The sequence below is a fragment of the Callospermophilus lateralis genome, chromosome X, assembly GCF_048772815.1.
Source record: "Callospermophilus lateralis isolate mCalLat2 chromosome X, mCalLat2.hap1, whole genome shotgun sequence".
Classification (NCBI taxonomy): domain Eukaryota; kingdom Metazoa; phylum Chordata; class Mammalia; order Rodentia; family Sciuridae; genus Callospermophilus; species Callospermophilus lateralis.
The window spans coordinates 64,819,633-64,842,163 of NC_135325.1; the positions used below are offsets into that span (position 1 = coordinate 64,819,633).

Below are 22,531 nucleotides of genomic sequence, written 5' to 3' on the forward strand. Positions count from 1 at the left end.
GAATTGTCAGTCTTTGGTTTTTCTTTCCTCTTATTTCTTTTCCTCAACCTCTAAAAATCTTTAGCCCTTCTTTATCCAAAAGCAACAATTACCAAGGTCAAACACCTTTTCTTAACTCTATCTTTTCTCTCAAGCTTTCTTCTCTTGAGCTCCTTTCTGTGATTTCCATACTTCTTTAATGAGTAATTAATGTCCCTTTCTAAATTCCCTACTTTAAATTTTTTTCTATAACATAAAAGATTCTAGACTCTATACCAAAATGAATTTTTATACAACTAGACTTCACCACTCAATCCTTGAAACTCACTCCTCCCTTCGCTTCTTGTTATTACCACTTCTCCTTTTGCTCTGTATTATTCTTTTCTTGCTCTGAATTCCTTAAATGTTAAGGCTTCTCAATCTGCATCCCTTCTGAGCTTTTCTCATTCTATATGCCCTCTCATTTTTCATTCAACCAATTTCCCTGGCTTCATTCATATGTTTAGCCCTCATATTTCTCCAGTGTTGTAGATCTATAATTTCTAATTATTTGTTAGTTTGTAGACCCATATTTCTAATAATTTTTAGTTATATTCACCTAACATCCCATAGATATCCCAGTGTCAATATACCTAAAAGTAAATTGTGTCTGTCTCCTTTTGCTTATTTCTTATTTATCAAATTTGTTCTACCTTTGTATTTTCTAATCCTATTATTGCTGCTATTCAGGTCTTCATCATTGCTTTCTTGGGTTATCAGAGTAGGTTCCTGGTTTATATGCTCACTGTTAATCTGTTCTGCTAGCAGTAGCTTAAACAAATATCTATTTAAAGCCTGGAATTAGGCAATTATAGAATTGGTACAATAGCTCATTAGTAACCATCCTATCTTCCTTCTCACTATTTACCATAATACTAATATATGTTCTATTGTATTCATGACAACCACTTGCTTGATGAACATGACTTGTAACTTATTCCTCTGTATTTTCTGCCTTTGTGAATGTTTCCTCTTAGAATGCTTTTCTGTTTCATCTTGCTCCACATTCTAACTCTCTACCCATCCTCCAAATCCAATTCCAGTGTCCTCTTTCTCATTTCTCCAGGGCAGGATTTCAATGTTCTTTTTCTACATTCCCTTGTACTTGGTGTTCATAAATATAATAGCCCACCACATTTATTATAATTAGTATTTTCTCATGGACAAGGATTCTTGTGTGTGTGGCTGAATTATTCTTCTGTGCCCATGAAATGCCTAATACATAGAACTCTCATGTGCTGCCATGCTGTTTGTTTCTGGTTACAGGATAACAATAATTATAATTTAGTAAAGAGCTTATACTCTACCAGGAAAGAAAGAAACATACAAATAACCATGTTATATAAGATATCTGCCCTAATATGTACAACCAAAGAGCTATAGATGCTCAGAGATGGAATGTAGTTCTGTGATAATATGAAGGAGGTAGTGGTGCTAAAAGCTTAAAGCTTCTCAAATTAAAGATTCAATTCATTTGCTAGTTTTTCATAAGTAAGTGCTTCAGGATTTAGGACCAGTATGTGAAATTACTATTTTAATCTGAGATCTGTTTCTATTCAAAAGTACCTATATTTCATCAAATATAAAACACATCATAGACCTTTAAAAAGAAAAAAAAACTTGCCAGTTGATCATAATGCTATCCCAATTTCAAATATGTTAAAATGTGAAAGAATTAGCATTATAAATTTGGCGAACTATAGTAGGTAATTGATAAACAGGCCAAAGCCAAGTATAAGTGCTTGTGAAATTACTTTTCATTTGGATTATCAGCACTGCTTCTATCCATTAGTATATTAGTTTGGATAAGGGAGAGCTAACTATATCTGCAAAATCTATTTCAAAGTAAAAGATCTGCTCAAACAAGAATATTATCATTTGTTGTATTTTACAACATTCAGTGTCAAACTGCTGTTCGAATCAGGTGACATTCAGATGTTGGAGCCTATGTTGGAATGAGTTGTTATCAGGCCTCTTTCATTCTTCCTCCGCCATGTCCATGAGTTCTTCTCTGTTAAACCTGAACAAATGCCACCCCTCCTCAGAGGAAAGGTCTAAAGCCCCTCGACTTGTGTAGTACTCAATAGAAGCCTGGTTCCAAATGACAACAAGAAAGTGCATGCAGTTACATTGACTCATGATGGCTATCTGTTTAAAAACAATAAACAAAGATTACTTTTATTTAAAATAGTCTTAACTAACACAATTGTTTCATTGAAGTTCTATATGAAAGACATTATATGTGCATAATATTTGGAAATAAGAATACAATCATTATCTTTTAGATTTCTCTATAGCTATAAAAAGAAAAAGAAGTTCCACTTTTCTAAGTATTAAGACCCCTCTCTTTAAAAGCCCACATTTGATTGCAAAGTCTTATTCTACAGATAAAGTTACCTAACAGCACACATGTTCTCATATATATTTCCAAAATGAAAAAGATTATTTGTTTTATATTGTTGTCATTCACATTGCAGACCTATTTTGTGAATAAAGTTGCCATCTAATCTCCATCTTGATTACTTCTACTTGATTAAAAAAAAGGTATATAGTGTGTGTGTGGATTACACAGAAATCAATTTTAATTAAATATAACTCATGTAAATTATGAGTATTTGATTTGAAAATCTAGTTTAATTTAGATAAAAATTTGAAGCACATTAGGTTTATGTTTAAGTAGTGAAATTAAATTTCCTAATTTATGCCCTATTGAGTAATATTTGAAGAAGAAAAGGATAATGTATAGAACATCAGTACAAATTATAGTACATACCTGACTTAGCCTCTTCAGCATTTGAGCTCCAATACCTAGGCCTGTTAAATAGATAATGCCAAAAGAAAACCATAAGATGAAAAATTCCACTTACCTTTTTATTTGCTTTAGTTTAAAAAGAATAAAATATGAAACCCTGTATCAGGTTGTTATATATTCTTAAGAATGTATGTTGAAACTCAACTCATAAACACATATGTCCTTTTTTCCTAAATGGAATGTAGTACCAAAGACAATAGAAAATGGTTTGGGTTTATTTTAAAGATCAATGAAGAAGGAAACAAGTCTCTGTCACTATTGTCTTATAATAGGACTCTGCCACTATTGTTTTATAACATGCCATTTTTCTAATCTATGAATACTAAAACCAACCTAAAATTTAAAGCATTTTTAAAAATAAAAGCATAGCTATGATAACATGGCTTATTAAAACATTAATACACACTAATAAAATGGTTTTCTAATTTGTGATTGAATCTTAACTGCACTAGCATAGTGATCAGTCTCATGAAATAGAAATGAGTTGCATAGCAAAGCCAGCATATTTATACTAAATCCTGTCTCTGTTCCACAAATTAATATATGCCTTTTTAGTTTCTAAATTATTTTTAAGTAACATAATCCTAGTTTTACCTCGGTATTCTTGGATGACATAAAAATCCTCTAGGTAAAGTAACTTGCCAATCCAGGGGTCGTACGTGAAGTAGTACATGGCAAATCCAACGGCCATTTTACCTAAGAAGAGAGAAGAGGGATCACTAACAGGTTAATGCTTTGAATTTTAGACTCATAGTGGGGTAGGTGGGGAGCATGGGAAGAATAGATGAACTCTAGATAGGGCAGAGGGGAGGGAGGGTAAGGGAGGAAACAGGGGATTAGCAAGGATGGTGGAATGTGATGGACATCACAATCCAAAGTTCATGTATGAAGACATGAATTGATGTGAATACTTTGTATACAACCAAAGATATGAAAAATTGTGCTGCATGCATGCAATTAGAATTGTAATGCATTCTGCTGTCATTTATTTTTTTAAAAAAATCAATAAAAAATATCTTTTCCCCAAAATAGAATATTTTGGTGTTTGTTTTAACTATTAAAGTAATAGATGCTCATGGGATAAAATATCAAACAGTATATAAATGTATAATACAGAAAGTTTAATTCACCTACAATAACAATCTTTAAGAGATAAGCACTCTTTTATATAGTTTGCATGTTCTTCCAAAATTTTAAATAGCTATGCAAACATGTACATAGCATATGTTTTCTTTTTTATTTTTTTTTCCTTGCTTTTTTTTTATTGGTTATTCAAAACATTACAAAGATTGCAGAATCACATCGGTTACACATCCACATTTTTACATAATACCATATCAGTAACTGTTGTATTCTGCTGCCTTTCCTATCTTCTACTATCCCCCCTCCCCTCCCCTCCCATCTTCTCTCTCTACCCCATCTACTGTAATTCATTTTTCTCCTTATTTTTTTCCCATTTCCCTCACAACCTCTTATATGTAATTTTGTATAACAATGAGGGTCTCCTTCCATTTCCATGCAATTTCACTTTTCTCTCTCTTTCCCTCCCACCTCATGACTCTGTTTAATGTTAATCTTTTCCTCCTGCTCTTCCTCCCTGCTCTGTTCTTAGTTGCTCTCATTATATCAAAGAAGACATTTGGCATTTGTTTTTTAGGGATTGGCTAGCTTCACTTAGCATAATCTGCTCTAATGCCATCCATTTCCCTGCAAATTCCATGATTTTGTCATTTCTTAGTGCTGCGTAGTACTCCATTGTGTATAAATGCCACATTTTTTTTTATCCATTGATCTATTGAGGGGCATCGGGGTTGGTTCCACAGTCTAGCTATTGTGAATTGTGCTGCTATGAATATCGATGTGGCAGTATCCCTGTAGTATGCTCTTTTAAGATCTTCAGGGAATAGTCCGAGAAGAGCAATAGCTGGGTCAAATGGTGGTTCCATTCCCAGCTTTCCCAGGAATCTTTTTTTTTTTTTTTTTTTTTTTTAAAAGAGGGAGAGAGAGAGAGAATTTTTTAATATTTATTTTTTAGTACTTGGCGGACACATCTTTGTACGTGGTGCTGAGGATCGAACCCGGGCCGCACGCATGCCAGGCAAGCGCGCCACCACTTGAGCCACAACCCCAGTCCCTTTCCCAGGAATCTTCATACTGCTTTCCATATTGGCTGCACCAATTTGCAGTCCCACCAGCAATGTACAAGAGTACCATTTTTCCCACATCCTCGCCAGCACTTGTTGTTGTTTGACTTCATAATGGCTGCCAATCTTACTGGAATGAGATGGTATCTTAGGATGGTTTTGATTTGCATTTCTCTGACTGCTAGAGATGGTGAGCATTTTTTCATGTACTTGTTGATTGATTGTATGTCCTCCTCTGAGAAGTGTCTGTTCAGGTCTTTGGCCCATTTGTTGATTGGGTTATTTGTTTTCTTATTGTTTAATTCTTTGAGTTCTTTGTATACTCTGGATATTAGGGCTCTATCTGAAGTGTGAGGAGTAAAAATTTGTTCCCATGATGTGGCTCCCTGTTTACCTCTCTTATTGTTTCTCTTGCTGAGAAAAAACTTTTTAGTTTAAGTAAGTCCCATTTGTTGATTCTTGTTATTAACTCTTGTTCTATGGGTGTCCTATTGAGGAATTTGGATCCCGACCCCACAATATGTAGATCGGAGCCAACCTTTTCTTCTATCAGAAGCATAGTCTCTGATTTGATATCAAGGTCCTTGATCCATTTTGAGTTAACTTTTGTGCATGGCGAGAGGAGGGGATTCAGTTTCATTTTGTTGCATATGGATTTCCAGTTTTCCCAGCACCATTTGTTGAAGATGCTATCCTTCCTCCATTGCATGCTTTTAGCCCCTTTATCGAATATAAGATAGTTGTAATTTTGTGGATTGGTTTCTGTGTCCTCTATTCTATACCATTGGTCCACCCGCCTGTTTTGGTACCAGTACCATGCTGTTTTTGTTACTATTGCTTTGTAATACAGTTTGATATCTGGTATCGCTACACCTCCTGATTTACACTTCCTGCTTAGAATTGCTTTTGCTATTCAGGGTCTTTGTTTTTCCATATGAATTTCATGATTGCTTTATCTATTTCTACAAGAAATGCCGTTGGGATTTTGATTGGCATCGCATTAAACCTGTAGAGAACTTTGGTAATATCGCCATTTTGATGATGTTAGTTCTGCCTATCCATGAACAGGGTATATTTTTCCATCTTTTAAGATCTTCTTCTATTTCTCTCTTTAGGGTTCTGTAGTTTTCATTGTATAAATCTTTCACCTCTTTTGTTAGGTTGATTCCCAAGTATTTTATTTTTTTTTGAGGATATTGTGAATGGGGTGGTTTTCCTCATTTCCAGTTCAGAAGATTTGTCGCTGATATACAGGAATGCCTTTGATTTATGCTTGTTGATTTTATATCCTGCCACTTTGCTGAATTCATTTATTAGCTCTAGTAGTTTCTTTGTAGACCCTTTTGTGTCTTCTAGGTATAGGATCATATCCGCAAATAGTGATAATTTAAGTTCTTCTTTTCCTATCTTAATGCCTTTAATTTCTTTTGTTTGTCTAATTGCTCTGGCCAGTATTTCAAGAACTATATTGAATAGAAGCGGTGAGAGAGGGCATCCCTGTCTTGTTCCAGATTTTAGAGGGAATGCCTTCAGTTTTTTTTTTTCCATTTAGAATGATGCTAGCCTGAGGCTTAGCATAGATAGCTTTTACAATTTTGAGGTAAGTTCCTGTTATCCCTAGTTTTTCTAATGTTTTGAACATAAAGGGATGCTGTACTTTGTCGAATGCTTTTTCTGCGTCTATCGAGATGATCATATGGTTCTTATCTTTAAGTCTATTGATGTGGTGAATAACGTTTATTGATTTCCATATATTGAACCAGCCTTGCATCCCAGGGATGAATCCTACTTGATCATGGTGCACGATCTTTTTGATATGTTTTTGTATACGATTTGCCAGAATTTTATTGAGGATTTTTGCATCTAAATTCATTAGGGATATTGGTCTATAGTTTTCTTTCTTTGAGGTGTCCTTCTCTGGTTTGGGAATCAGGGTGATATTGGCCTCATAGAATGAATTTGGAAGTTCTCCCTCTTTTTCTATCTCCTGAAATAGATTATGGAGTATTGGTATTAGTTCTTCTTTAGAGTTCTTGTAAAACTCTGCTGTATATCCATCCGGTCCTGGGCTTTTCTTGGTTGGTAGTCTTTTGATGGCTTCTTCTATTTCCTCACATGATATTGGTCTGTTTAGGTTGTTTATATCTTCCTGATTCAATCTGGGTAGTTCATATGTCTCAAGGAATTTATCGATGCCTTCACTATCTTCTATTTTATTAGAGTATAGGGTTTCAAAATAATTTCTAATTATCTTCTGTATTTCTGAATTGTCTTTTGTGATGTTGCCTTTTTCATCCCGTAAGCTAATAATTTGGGTTCTCTCTCTTCTTCTCTTTGTTAGCGTGGCTAGTGGTCTATCAATCTTATTTATTTTTTCAAAGAACCAACTTTTAGTTTTGTCAATTTTTTCGATTGTTTCTTTTGTTTCGATTTCATTGATTTCAGCTCTAATTTTAATTATTTCTTGCCTTCTACTGTATTTGCTGCTGATTTGTTCTTCTTTTTCTAAGGCTTCGAGGTATAGTATGAGGTCATTTATTTGTCGGCTTTTCCTTCTTTTAAGGAATGAACTCCATGAAATGAATTTTCCTCTTAGTACTGCTTTCATAGTGTCCCAAAGATTTTGATATGTTGTGTCTGAGTTTTTGTTTACCTCTAAGAATTTTTTAATTTCCTCTTTGATGTCTTCTGTAACCCTTTGTTCATTCAGTAGCATATTGTTTAATCTCCATGTGATGTAGGGTTTTTCCTTTCTCATTTTATTATTGATTTCCAATTTTATTCCATTATGATCAGATAAAATGCATGGTAGTATCTCAACTCCTTTGTAATTGCTAAGATTTGCCCTGTGACATAATATATGGTCTATTTTTGAGAAGGATCCATGTGCTGCTGAGAAGAAAGTGTATCCGCTTGATGTTGGGTGGTATATTCTGTATATATCAATTAAGTCTAAGTTATTAATTGTATTATTGAGTTCTATGGTTTCTTTATTCAACTTTTGTTTGGAAGATCTGTCCATTGGTGAGAGAGGTGTGTTAAAATCTCCCATGATTATTGTGTTGTGGTCTATTAGACTCTTGAACTTGAGAAGAGTTTGTTTGATGAACGTAGCTGCACCATTGTTTGGGGCATATATATTAATGATCGTCAAGTCTTGTTGGTGTATGGTTCCCTTGAGCAGTATGTAGTGTCCTTGTTTATCCCTTTTGATTAACTTTGGCTTGAAGTCTATTTTATTTGATACAAGTATGGACACCCCTGCTTGCTTCCAGGGTCCGTATGAGTAAATGCACCAATCAAAAGACATAGGCTAGTAGAATGGATTAAAAAAAAAGATCCAACAATATGCTGCCTACAGGAGACTCATCTGATAGGAAAAGACATACACAGACTGAAGGTGAAAGGTTGGGAAAAATCATATCACTCATGTTTTCTTTTTTAAAACATAAAATAGGTTTATACATATATACTTATTAATGGTGCAGTAATATGTGCTATGTAATTGTACTTTGTTTTCAGAACATAGAAAATATGCTTCAGGTAAAATTAGAAAAGGATGATTTACTTTACCTGATGGTTTTTGATGATTTTTTACTTCAGCAATCAGACAGTAGAAAAGGGGATTCTCCCCAAAGCCATCTCTCAGTAAATCTGAAATATCAATTTACATACAAAGAAAGGTTATAGCTGAGGTGGGTGGGGAGTAAAAAGCTCCAGGAATTTGACTTTTCATCGGGATGGAAATTATGATATGAATGTTTTGGAGCTCTGGAGATTATTTGAACACTTTCAGCTGCTAAGAGACAGCCTGAATGGTAAACTGAAGTTAATTTAGGGGGAATTCAGCCTTCAGTGTGGTGGTAGCTGCCTGGCCTTCACTACTCCTGTCCCATCCCATGGCAGGCAGCTGTGGAGTGGGTAACCTGTATTTATGGAGCAGATTGCTGTAGGGTGGGTGGCCAGTGTTTTCATTTAAAAAATATAGATGTTTTATGTTCTTTTGTTTAAAAAAAGAAGCATTTCATTCTATTTTTTTTAAATTTTTAGTTGTTGTTGGACATTTATTATATTTTATTTATAAGTGTGAGAATCGAATGCATTGCCTCACACATGCCAGGAAAGTGCCTCACCACTAAGCTACAACCCCAGCCCTGATGTTTTATGTTCTAACTCTGGGCTGCCACTCTGACCACTTAGGTGAGGATTTAAGGTTGGCTGCCATTGTCCTGGCCCCCATGATCTGAAGTGGTTTACAGGAAATTTAAAAGAGTAATACCTGTTTTGTTGGACATTGAAAACAAAACACAAAGGGGAATTTAGAAAGCCATCATGAGTGACTAGGGAAAGATGTGCTCGAACAAAGCCTAAGAACATAATAAATTTTCAACTCAGGCTGATCTCTGACAGGGACAGCCTACAGCAATCAAGAAACAAGTAAATCCTAAGAATCAAAGTGCTTCACTAAAAATATCAACTAAATACAAAGGGAAATGAGAAATAAGAAATAGCTATATAACTTTTGGCATGTAAAAAATTGACAGAAGATAATCTTATCAGTTGTCTTTTCTTAATTTTTGCAGTGTTAGGGATCAAGCCTGGGCCTCACTCATGCTAAGCAAGCACTATACCACTGAGTTATACTCCATGCCCTCAGTAATTACTTAAAATGTAAAAGGATAAAATACTCCAATCAAAACACAAAGATTAGCAAAATGAATAAAATTTTTAAAAGACATGATCCAACTATGTTAGTTATCTACAAGTAATGCATATTAGATTCAAAGATAAAAATAGGTTGAAAATGCAAGTCTCAAACCACGAGTAGAATGAGATAGGAGGTTATGTTAGTGGGCACATGAAATGAATAAAGCCATAATAAGTTATGTTAACTTTGATATATTATGTAGACATTTTATTCCCAGGTACTTTCCCATTCTGTCTTTGTCAAATATGTACAGATCGAATTGTAAATGTATTTTCATTTCTAGGCTTTCCAGGTTTTAAAATAAACTCACCAGAAATTACATATTAAAGCAAAAAAAAATAGGTTGAAAATGGAATAATGGAAATAGATAATTTTGTGTAAATAACCAAAAGAACTGGGGTGGCTATATTAACACCAGGCAAAATAGAATTTAAGCCCAAAATTATTTTCAGAGGCCAGGCATGGTGGCACACACCTGTAATCCCAGCAAGTTAAATGAGACAGGAAAATCCCAAGTTCATAGCCAGCCCCAGCAACTTAGCAAGACCCTGTCTCAAAATATTTAAAAGAAAATGAAAAGGGCTGGGGATGTAGCCAGTGATTGAGCACCCCAGATTCAGTCCCCAGCACCAAAACCAAAACAAAAAATATCTGTAAGAGGCAAGTATATTAAGTAAAAATAAAGGGGTCAATTCACCAAGTATACATAGCAATTATAAACATGCAGCAAATATTACAGCTTCAAAATATATGAATAAAACATTGACAGAAATAAAGGAGGATATATACAGTAATATAAAAGTTGGGGGCTTCAATACCCCATTTTCAATAATGTATAAAACAAACAAGTTGAATAAGGCAATAGATGACATGAAAAACACCATAAATCTATTGAAACTAGCAGACATAAAGAATGCTCTACCTATAAACAGCATCATTATCATTTTTGTCAAGTGTGGATGGAATTTCTCCAGGGTTTGCCATATATTAGAATATAAACCAAGTGTTGATACATTTTTTTAAAAAAAAATTGAAATCATACACAGTATATTTTCCAATTACAGTGTACTAAATCTAGAAAAAAAATGGAAATTTCCAAATATGTGAAAATTAAACCACTCTTGTAAACAATCAAATCACAAAGGAAATAAGAGGACACAGAGAAATAAATGAAAATGAAAACAGAACAAATTAGAATGCAGTGAAAGCAGTACTCACAGGGAAACATCTTTATATAACATTATAAAAACAAATAAGATCTCAATAATCTAATATTATGCCTCAAGGAACTAGAAAAAGAGGAGCAAACACCAAGCTTGCAGAATAAATGTAATAAAAATTAGCAGAAATAAATAAAACAGAAACAATGGAGGAAATTGATGAAATCAAAAATTGGTCACTGGAAAATATCAACAAAATTGACAACTAGATTTAAAAAGAAAATGAGGTTACAAATATTAAAATAAGGAATGAAAAAAAGGAAATTTCCACATTAAACTGGGGGTATACCCTTGCTGTATATGCTACCTGTCCACTGGTCACTTAGCAGATGTCTTGGGAGTAAGATCAGTTTCTTTGGTAATGCAGTGCTTATGTTCACATAACCTTTGTTTTACTAAATAATGGCTACAAAACACAACAGAAATGATGCTGAGAATGTATTGTCATATTGTAATGATTATTCTACCTTATTATTGTTAATCTTTTACTATGCCTAATTATAAACTAAACTTCATCATACATGTGTAAAAGGGAAAAACAGTATATCTAGGATTTTGTATTATCTATTGTTTCAGGCATCATATTGAGGGTCTTGAAACATATTGACTGTGGATAAGGTGGAGACTACACTGAAAACTAAAATTTTTAATGAAAGAAATTAAAGAAGACCTAAATGAAGGAAGCTCATATTATGGATAGAGTACTTAACATTGTTAGGTCAATATTAATTAAAGTGATTTATGTATTCAACACAATCTCTCAAAATTGCAAAATTCTTTTGCATAGAGGGCCCCAAATAGCCAAAACAACTTTTAAAACTAAAGCACATTGGAAGATTCACCATTCCTGACTTTGAAAATTTCTAAAAAGTTATAGTACTTACAAAAGGACAGATAGGCAAATGTAACAGATTATACAGCCCCCAAATAAACACATAATTTGGTCAATTGATTTCTTTTTAAATTTTTTTTTAGTTGTAGGCACACACAATCCCATTTGTTTATTTGTTTGTTTATTTATTCTTATGAGGTGCTGAGAATTGAACCCCGTGCTTCACACATGCTAGGCAAGCACTCTACCACTGATCCACACTCCCAGCACTGGTCAATTGATTTCTGAGAAGATGCCAAGATCATTCATTAAGGGAAGGACTGTCTTCAACAAATGGTGCTGGGGAAGCTGCATATTTACATGCAAAATAGCAAAATTGAACAGTTACTTCATGCCATGTACAAAATTTCATTTGAAATGCATCAAAACCTCAATGTAAGTGCTAAAACTATAAAAATTTTGGAATAATTTGCATATATTTTAAACTACAGTTTACTAAATCAAAGAAGACCATCAAGTCATTGAATCTCGCAATGATTTCGTAGCTATGATACCAAAAGCACAAGGCAACAACAACAAAATAGACAATTTGGCCATCATAAAATTTTTAAAAATTGTGTATGATAGGATAATATCAAAGGAGGTAAAAATCACAAAATGGAAGAAAATATTTGGAAATATTATAAAGAGGAATATCAAGAATATATTAAGAATTCATGCAACACAATTCAAAAATGGGTAAAAGACATGAATAGACATTTCTCAAAGAAGATATCAAAGGAACAATGAGCACATGCCAAGATGCTTGCTCTCATAAAAGAGCACAACACAAACCAAAAGCACAATGAGATATCACTTTCATTAGAATGATCATTATCCCAAAACAAACAATAAAAAAACAGAAAAAAATAAATTAAGTGTTGGTGAGTATGTGTGTTGCTGATGGGAATATAAAAGGGTGCAGCTACTGTGGAAAACATTTTGAAGGTCCCTCAAAAAAAAAAAAGAACTACCACATGATCCAGAAATGCTACTTCTAGCTATGTATATTCCCAAATAAATTGGCAGCAGGAGCCCAGATAGTACTTGCAAAATGACAGAGAGACAAAGAGAACAAGACTATGAAGCCCCAAAATAAACACATATCTGGTCAATTGATTGAAACATTGTGCATCAATGTTTCATGGCAACACTATTCACAATAGTCAAAAGGTGGAAACAATCCAAATGATAACAAAATGTGATTTATACAGACAATGGAATGTTATTCAGTCTTAAAATGGAATGAAATTCTTATACAGACTACAACTTGATGAAAATTGAAAACATTATGCTAAGTGAAATAATCCTGACATATAAAGACAAATGTTATATGCTTCCAGTTGTATGGGGACACCTAGATGAGGCAAACTAATAGAGACAAAAAATAGATTAGAAGCTACAAGAGGTTAGAGGGGAAGGATAACAGCAATAGAAAGTTTTCATGGTGAAAGATTTTCAGTTTGACAAATGCTGGAGATGAATAGCCATAATGGTTGTGCAACATTATGAATATATTTAATATCAGGAATTGTATACCTAGGAATGGTAAAAAATATAATTTGCATATATTTAACTACATTTTACAAAATTTTATAGTAGAGGTAAAAATGGAGAAAATATCAAGTATTTTACTAGCAACTATAAAAATACACAAGGACTAAGATTAAAAAAAAAGGACTGAGGATATTATAAAATAACTGCCATTCAAAGGAATACTGAATCCTAAGACTGGAAGATGTAGTATATGAAGTATTTTATTATTGCTCTTTTGTTTAAGATTAACTTTTATAACTAGTTGTGGTGGCACATACCTGTGATCCCAGTGGCTAAGAAGGCTGAGACAGGAGAAGAGCAAATTCAAAGCCAGCTTCAGCGATTTAATGAAGCCCCAAACAACTAGTGAGACACTGTCTCAAAAAGGGGGGGGGATGTGTGTTAGTTGTTAAGCACCCCTAGATTCAATTCCTAGTACTCCCACACACACAAAAAAATGATGAACTGTTATACATTACCCTGACCAAGCAGTATTTTCCCTAACCACAATGAAGTACTGTTATATCTAAACATGGTAATACAGTTTTAGTTTGACCACTGCTTTCATAAGTGTCCATTACTTTCAACATTGTGTTTCTTAGTGTTTCCTTTAAACCAACAAAATTACTCTTTAGTTAACATTCTAATTTTATTAGCAAGTGTAAAAACAGAAGAATTATCACATGAGATGACATCCATGATCTATGCAGCTCAGGGTTCTATTTTTCACCAAATCTCCTAAGGTTGGCTAGTTAAGGCATGGCACAAAAGCTCCCACAAGCCATTCTAACATCCTTTTGAATTCAGATATCCTTTTGAATCTGTCACACAGAATTACGGTGAAACCTATTATCTACTTGGTATAATGTTCTCAGTTTATTACATGTATTCTCAAGTATTTATCTTCAGGGAGTTATCCTTCATTATGCTCTTTTATGGTTTAGTAAATAACACTTAGTCTTTTCCATTTGTAATTTTATATACTTTAATCATCTTTTAATCTTCCTTTTATTATCTTAAAGTTCTAATTCATAATAAATCACTAACTTATCCCATTAGTATTACGTGCTATCAAATGTGTTAAATCCTTTGAAAATATTTTAAATCATTTTGCTTTTGTCCATTTCATTGCATCAAGCTCCTTCCAACATACTGAGTTTTAAATTATATTCTCTTTTTTTTTGACCAATATTTCTTCTTGTTCTGTGTTCTGAAAACCAGTTGAAGTCTATTGCACCTGTAAAGGTGTTAGTGCTGTTAAATATCAGTCTTATGCTAAAAATGATGCACTGGTAAAACTATTAAATTTATGTCATGTGCATGGATAGTTTACTAATGGCATCATTTTATGTACCCATGACAGCAACTTCCATAGTCCTGTGTGCATTCATTCATGTTTACTTTTCTTGCTCTAAAAATACCACAAAACATCTTACCCATTGCTGTTAACTTCACTGCATCTAACATATTTTCACAGGCAGCCAGTTCCTGTCAAAGTAGAGAAAACCTTCAGTTTATGATTCAGTAATGAATTCTCAATGCGATAATCATCATGGAGTTTGTATTGAACATTTATGGACACGATGTCCTGGGAAGTGTTAAAAGTGATTCAAACTTAAATCCAGTTGTCTAGAAACTAAAAATCTAAAACATCAATGCAACATAGTAATAAAGACATACATAGAATAGATAGATGATAGATTGATATAGATATAATAGAGTCAATGCCTCACACATAAAGGTCACAATTTTGTGATACAAAGGTCACAAAATTAGCTTGTAGACTTTACAGAAAAGTTGATCATGTGTTTGCCTATGAGGTGTTTTGCCAGATTAACTTTAGAATTTTTTTTTTTGGTACCATGGACTGAATCTAGGGGTGCTTAACCACTAAACCACATCCTTAGTCCTTTATATTTATTTTTTATCTTTAACAGGGTCTCATTAATTTCCTTAATGTCTTGTTAATTTGCTGAGAGTAGCCCAAAACTTACAATTCTCCTGCCTCAGCCTCCTGGGATTACAGCCATGTGCTACATGCCCAGCAACTTTAGATGTTTTAATGTGGCTATTTGCTATTATCATTTTTGCATATTCAAATTCTTCATGATTTGTATCTCATGCTTGGGAAGTTATAAAAATAGATACTCTTGTTTTCTTTATTATTATTATTTATTATTAATTATATCATTATTATTATTTATTATTCATTATATAGAATGATGGGATTCATTCAGGTATATTGATACATGTATACAACATTATTTAGTAAATTTCACTTCATAGTAATTCCCCTTCCTTCCTCTCTCCGCCTGATCCTCTTTCTCTATGCTAAAGGTGTTCCTTCTACTTTCATGATGTCCCTTTATTTTCTTTTGTTTTTCCCACACACACTCCGTGTGTGTGTGTGTGTGTGTGTGTGTGTGTGTGTGTGAGTTTGTGTGTATCTCACATTTTTTATTCATTTTTCTGTTGATGGACACCAAGTCTGTTTCCATAACTTGACTATTGTGAATTATTGCTATATTAACATGGTTATGCATGTTTCTATAGAGTATGCTGACTTCCTTTTGGAAAAACACAAAGGAATAGTATAGCTCAAGAAACTAAAATCTACGATATGGATATTTTTAGGCTGAATAAATTAGGTAGAATATCACCTTTATCTTTTTCCCCCACTTGTCCTAGTGCCATTCATTGAATAACCATCTTTTATTCACTTACTTGAAATCTCCCTTTAATCATATACCATATTATCATATATAATAAAGAGGACTTCTCTATTAGGTTCCACTGATCCAACTATGCACCAATGATCATAGTATTTTAATTACTTACAGCTTTATAATATCTGGTAGGGATCATATACCCTCATTACTCTTCACTTTTGGGTTTCTTTTCATGTGTAAACTTGAGGATGTTGACTGAATTGCATGGAATTTATAATGGAAAAGGGCTTTAAAATATGTAAGTAGGATATTTATATACTTATATACTTAAGTAGGATAGCAAAGGTGTTATGGCTTAGATATTAGGTATTCTCGAAAAGTTCATATGTGAAACAATGCAAAAAAGTTCAGAGGTGAAATAATTGAGCTATGACAACCTTAACCTAATCAGTGCATTAGTCCAATTGAATGGATTAACTGGGGGGCTAGGGATGTAGCTCAGTTTGTAGAGTGTTTGCCTTGAATGTACAAGGACCTAGGTTCAATGCCCAGTACCACCCCCCACACACACACACAAAGAATGGATTAACTGGAAGGTAACTATATGCAGGTAGGGTGTGGCTGAAGGAGGTGGGTCTCTGAGGGCATGACTTTTAGGTATATATTTTTCCCTGGAGAGCATTCTCCTTCTCTCTTTGCTTCCTGGTGGTTATCCTGAGATGGCTTTTCTCAGGGTAATCCTTATTTCAGCCAGATGTTTTTGCACACCTGTGGCCCACAGTAATAGAGTTGGCCATTTATGGACTTAGACCTATGAAACCATGAGTTCCAAATAAGCTTTTCCTCCTCTAAAATTGTTCTTGTCAGGTGTTATGGTCACAGCTGTGAAAATAGCTGACTGAAACAAGAGGCCAGATTATATAGAGCCTTAGTAAGAAGTTTGGATTTTTGTACTCAATAGAACCAGAAGCCAAATTGGGTTTTGAACATTTTGACTTCTATCTGGAGAATGGACTTGGCAGAGAGTTCAATAATTATTTGCATCCATCCCTCCCATATTACCCTTTAAATTCCTTTAGGACAGAGACAGTAATTCAATAATCTCTATATCTTTTAAAGCACTTAGTACATGATTTTCAATATTTATATTATAAACAAAATAATATTAATACTACTCAGAAGTCATCTATGTATTACCAATGGACCAAAACCACATTTTAAAAACCACTACAATAAAAGATTCTAGATGGAAAGTCTGGTAAGCAAGAAGTTATGTCTGTCTGTTGATGACATGACTAGATCCCTAGATAATGTTGTGATGTGGTTAAGATTAAAATGGTTGCATACAGAAGATATTTTTGAGGAATTTTTGTGGCAGTACAGTAAATAAAACCTACAATACATTCAGCAAAGAAATTACTATGATGGCAAACTCTATAAACTCCTTTGCAAGAAGAGAATGTTTTGCATATTTAACAATGAGCAGGAGTTAAGGGGAAAAAACATATATAAAGAACATAAAGCTCAAAACTAATTACTATACATATATCTGTGATGCATAAAAAATTAGATTTTCTATTTTTCTACAGTGACTACACATTAAATAACTCCCAGTAAACTTCTGGTGTATTTTCAGGACATGAGGCAAATTAAAATATAAATATAGTAAAGAACTTCACAGATACAGGTTCATTTCAGTGGGGAGTCTAGTGGTGTGTTTTCATCCAGCAATGCCAATGAAAAATTGTTGGGAAACTAAGAAATGCATTTTGTCCAAGTAGAGAACTTCACTGTCATTCAATAATGAATTTATTAATTGCCAAACAGGTGTCAGATTCAGTAGCCACAAACAATTTTCTACTATGTGGAAAAATGTGGATCCTACCTGGAATAACTAACCTATTGGGCATAGTATTTTGATTCCATGAAGAGTAATTCCATTTAAGAGAAATGATGTCAAAACTTATGAGGATGAAAGTATATAATGAAAACCTTGGAAAAATACATAAATAAGTTCTTACTAACCTATGACAGGGCCTAACATCACTTCAACAAATGTATTTCACTACAAAACTGTGGATATTTATTTTGGTCATTAGGAAATATGGTAGACACCCAAAAGTCATCTATAAAAAATGGAATTATATTTGTAGATAAATTGATGGAATTAGAGGCTCATTACGTTAGGCAAAATAGGCCAGACACAAAAAGACAAGTGTCACATTTCTTCTCAACTTCTCATGTGTAGAAACTACAAAAAAGGACCTGAAAGTAGTTAGGTAGTAGGAAAAGGAAAGAGGACAAGGAATGAGGGGAGTAAAGGGAGCACAAGAAAGAGTATTGTGTAATAGAAGTGGTGGATACAATCAAAGCAAAATATGCATGCATGAAAATGCCACAGTGAAACCCATTAATTTGTACAATTTTGTGAATTAGTAATAAGTGAAAAGAAATATAAACATTGCTCTCTAATCAGAGGGAATATAAATGTGGCTACTGCTTTTTATATATCTTTATATAGAATTGTTTTGGTTGTTCATCACATAAACTATTGCCTTCAGTGCTGCAGAACTTCAGCACAAAACTATGGCTATTAAATTGCTCCCTTTACTACACTGGAATAATTTAAAGGAAAGCCATTAAAATAAACGTTTACATAAGAAATTTTCAATTCAACTCCTTGATTCTGGGAGTTGTGCGTTGATGGACTTCTGATATCAACTGTCTCAAATTGTATGGAAAATCTGTTGGGTGAGAATATTGTTTTTTAGGAACTCAATCATCAGATTCTACAATCAGGTATAATCTTAGAAGAAACAAAACTACCTACACCAAAATCTTAGTCATTAATATCTGAAATCCTGTCATTTATTTGTTTATGCATTTTCTCTTCTCTGAAATTTAATGTTAAAATTTCCCCCAGGAGAGGCAAGATGTTCAGTCTCTAAATTAACAATGACTCTTTGAGCCCCTTACTATATGACAAGTAATTTACATGTAATTATATTCTTATTGAATCATTGCAACAATCTTTTTTGATAGAAAATTATTATATAATATTGACTTTATATGTGGAAAAATTAAGATTAGAGAGATTTAGTGACTTCCAGAATGTTGTACATGTGTCATAATTAGCCATGCCAGGACTCAAACCCTGACTATGCCTTCCTTGCTCTCTTGCAGCCCTACACTAATGCAATGAAGATCCAAGGAATTAGGAGAGACAGGCTTACTTTAATCAGCCGCAGAATTTCTGGGCAGTCTCGAGCCTCTGCAGGTCTTATTCGGAAAGAATTCATGCTTGATTTCCTTGTGGGTGATTTAGCCTTTTCAAATTTGCTCATACCTGACTGGATCCTGCCTGATTGATTCCTGACTAATTGGACTGGCTCTGGTTGGCCGGAAATTTGTTGGCTCCTGCCTGGTTGGCTTATGCCTGAAAAGCTCATGCCTGGTTGGCTCATATCTGGTTGGCTTATTCCTGATTGGCTGGTGCCTGGTTGGCTTTTGTATGGTTGCCATGTGCCTGTTTGGCTTGGGAATTGTTGGCTTATATCTGGTTGCCACATGCTTCGTTGGTCCTGGAATAGTTGCCTGGTGTCTGCTTGCTTCATGCCTGGTTGCCACATGCCTGATTGATTTGTGTCCAGTAGATTCATACCTGGTTGGTTCATGCCTGGTTGCCACATGCCTGCTTGTTTCAGGCCTGGTTGGATTGTGTCCAGTAGATTCATTCCTGGTTGATTTGGGCCTGTTTGCCTCCTACCTGGTTGGCTCATGCTTGGTTGAAAGATGCATGGTTGGATTGTGTCCAATAAATTCATTCCTGGTTGATTTGGGCCTGTTTGCCTCCTATCTGGTTGACTCATGCTTGGTTGAAAGATGCCTGGTTGGACTGTGTCCAGTAGATTCATTCCTGGTTGATTTGGGCCTGTTTGCCTCCTACCTGGTTGGCTCAAGCTTGGATGAAAGATGGCTGGTTGTTTCATGCCTGATTGATTTATGTCCAATAGATTCATGCCTGGTTGGCTTGGGTCTGGTTCTCTCACACCTGGTTGGCTTATGCTTTGTTGCAACAGGCTTAGTGGTCTTAGGGCTGGGTCTCTCATACCTTGTTGGCTCATGCTTGATTGCAACATGCCTGGTTGGTTTGTGTCCAGTAGATTCATGCCTGGTTGACTTGGGCCTGGTTCTCTCACACCTGGTTGGCTTATGCTTCTTTGCAACATGCCTAGTTGTCTTGGGACTGGTTCTCTCATACCTGGTTGGCTCATGTTTGATTGTAACATGGCTGGTTGTCTCATGCCTGGTTGGTTTGTGTCCAGTAGATTCATACCTGGTTGGCTTGGGCCTGGTTCTCTCATACCTGGTTGACTCATGCTTCGTTGCATCATGCCTGGTTGGTTTTTGTCCAGTAGATTCATGCCTGGTTGGCTTAGGCCTGATTCTCTCATACCTGGTTGACTCATGCTTCGTTGCATCATGCCTGGTTGGTTTGTGTCAAATAGATTCATGCCTGATTGGCTTGGGCCTGGATCTCTCATACATGGTTGGCATGTGCTTGGTTGCCACATTCCTGTTTGTTTCATGCTTGGTTGGTTTATATCCAGTAGATTCATGCCTAGTTGTCTTGGGCCTGGTTGCCTCATACATGTTGGGCTCATGCTTGGTTGCCACATGTCTGGTTGGTTTGTGTTTAGTAAATTCATGTGTGATAACTTCACGCCTGGTTGGCTGAAACCTAATTTTTTCCTGCCTGGTTGGTTCACATTATGTAGGCTTGTTTTTGGTTGGTTCCCAACTAGTTGGTTCATGTTAAGTAAGCTTGGGCCTAGCTGACTTATTCCTGTTTGGTTCATGTTTGATAAGCTTGATTGTTTCATACCTGATTGATTCATGCACAGTTGATTGTTGCCTGGTTGGCCAAGGGCTGGTTGATGTTTGACTGTTTGGCAGATGACTAGCTGGCCAATAATTATCCTGATGGAACAGGATCTCTTAAGCGCAGTGCTACAGTGAGAGGCTGTGAACTTCTTCTAGTTTTTCTTCACTTGACTTATGCTTCAAGATATGCCTCTTAGAAATTAGAGAGTTACCTAAGGAAGGTTATTGATGCCTCAGATTTATTGGAGATGTATTCACCAGTGATCACAGCTACAAGCTTGGCTGAGTTTAAGCATGGCATTTGGCATTTCCCTACCAGCCAGCTGGAAGGGGAAGAAGAAAATGAACCTAGAGAATGTTACCACCTTACCCACCTTATACAGTCACCTTATCAAAATGATGTCATAATGATGACATCACAATGCCCATATCTACATACCTACAGTGGCCCCACCCACTTATGGTGGGGGCAGGGTAGGAAGAAGGGTGAATCCCACTTGAGTACTACTTTATTTTCTCCTCTAAAATTTTGAGAGGGTGATGGCAGAGGTGAGGACTTTCAGAGTATGTTCCCAGCTTGCCGCAGTCTCTGGCTGGGCACAAATCACGAGCCACTCACAGCTTTGTAGATTCAAACAGCAATTCTTTATTCCCGATCTCACACCGGCCTTCTACAAACACGTTCTGGGGAAATCCACGTTCTCTGCCCAAATCCACACCTCCACTGGGCTTCTGTCTCCCAAAATATACTGTCTGACCCTAAGAACTCAAGAGGAACTCAGGCAGCAAGATACGCCCTATTCTAAACGGGGAACACCCTAATCTCGTATTATGCTAAACCGGGAACACCCTAAACACGGATCCACCCTGGTCCTTGAGCAAGGTCACCTTACATGCAATGTAGCTGCAAAATGTCCTATTTCCATGAGTCCTTCCACTAAAGAAACATGGGGGTACGCTGGCAAGGAAATTGTCATACCTGCTTGGCTGATGGCTCCCAGCACCAGCTATCTCTTTAAGAAGTCTGCTATTCTGAACAACCAATTTAAAGACACTTGTCCCCACCCACCTCACTTTCCCTGTATGTCCAAATCCTTATAGAATATCCTATTTCTTTTATGATTTTCACATACAGTAGAAACTAGAATGATTAAAGGAGTTGTCCCAGTGAGATGCTCAAGACCTGAATGCAAAAAAAAATTTCTTTAAAAATAACATAGCTACAGCTACTATTTATTATTTTATGACCTGGACTCAGTGTGCACCAGTTGCATATTCTAATTTAATCTTATAACAATGCTATTAATCCCCACTCTGAGGAAACTGTCTCAAGAGACTTAGCAAACTTTTGAAGGCCTCATGACAGTAGTCAGGATAAATTTAGATTCAAGTCTATTTGACTCCCTGTCCAGGATTTTTGCCAGATACACCATCCTGCCTCTTACACTGTACTCATTCTCCATCCCCATATCTCTGACATCACATATAGTGTCATTTTACCCCTCATCCTCCTCAGGCCCAGTATTCCTTCCATCATTTTATCTGCTGACTTATTTCTTAATAGTGTATTTTATGAAACTAGTCTTAATACTGTTTTAGTTGACTTTTTATTCATACATACCATGGAACTCAGTTGAGCCTATCCTAAGTCTCACAGTGTGCTAAGTTA

General features: G+C 35.2%; 1 protein-coding gene across 1 annotated transcript; it reads right to left on the bottom strand.

The window, feature by feature from the left end:
• Positions 1-1,995: 1,995 nt before the first annotated feature.
• Satl1 (spermidine/spermine N1-acetyl transferase like 1) lies at positions 1,996-20,876 on the bottom strand. The gene is made up of 6 exons (XM_077106458.1): positions 19,212-20,876; positions 14,746-14,797; positions 8,548-8,628; positions 3,425-3,526; positions 2,792-2,832; positions 1,996-2,166 (listed from the first exon to the last, which is right to left on the bottom strand). The coding sequence occupies exons 1-6, from the start codon at positions 20,874-20,876 to the stop codon at positions 1,996-1,998; spliced, it is 2,112 nt and encodes a 703-aa protein (XP_076962573.1).
• Positions 20,877-22,531: the final 1,655 nt, after the last annotated feature.

What these genes read in the sequence shown, in the direction of transcription:
- Satl1 (XM_077106458.1), bottom strand. Translation starts at nt 20,876, where the DNA reads ATGAATCAATCAGGTATGAAACAATCAAGCTTATCAAACATGAACCAA. An exon ending in AGTGAAGTTAACAGCAATGG is followed by an intron (nt 8,629 to 14,745) that starts GTAAGATGTTTT and finishes TTGATATTTCAG; the next exon opens with ATTTACTGAGAGATGGCTTT. An exon ending in AAATCATCAAAAACCATCAG is followed by an intron (nt 3,527 to 8,547) that starts GTAAAGTAAATC and finishes CTCTCTTCTTAG; the next exon opens with GTAAAATGGCCGTTGGATTT.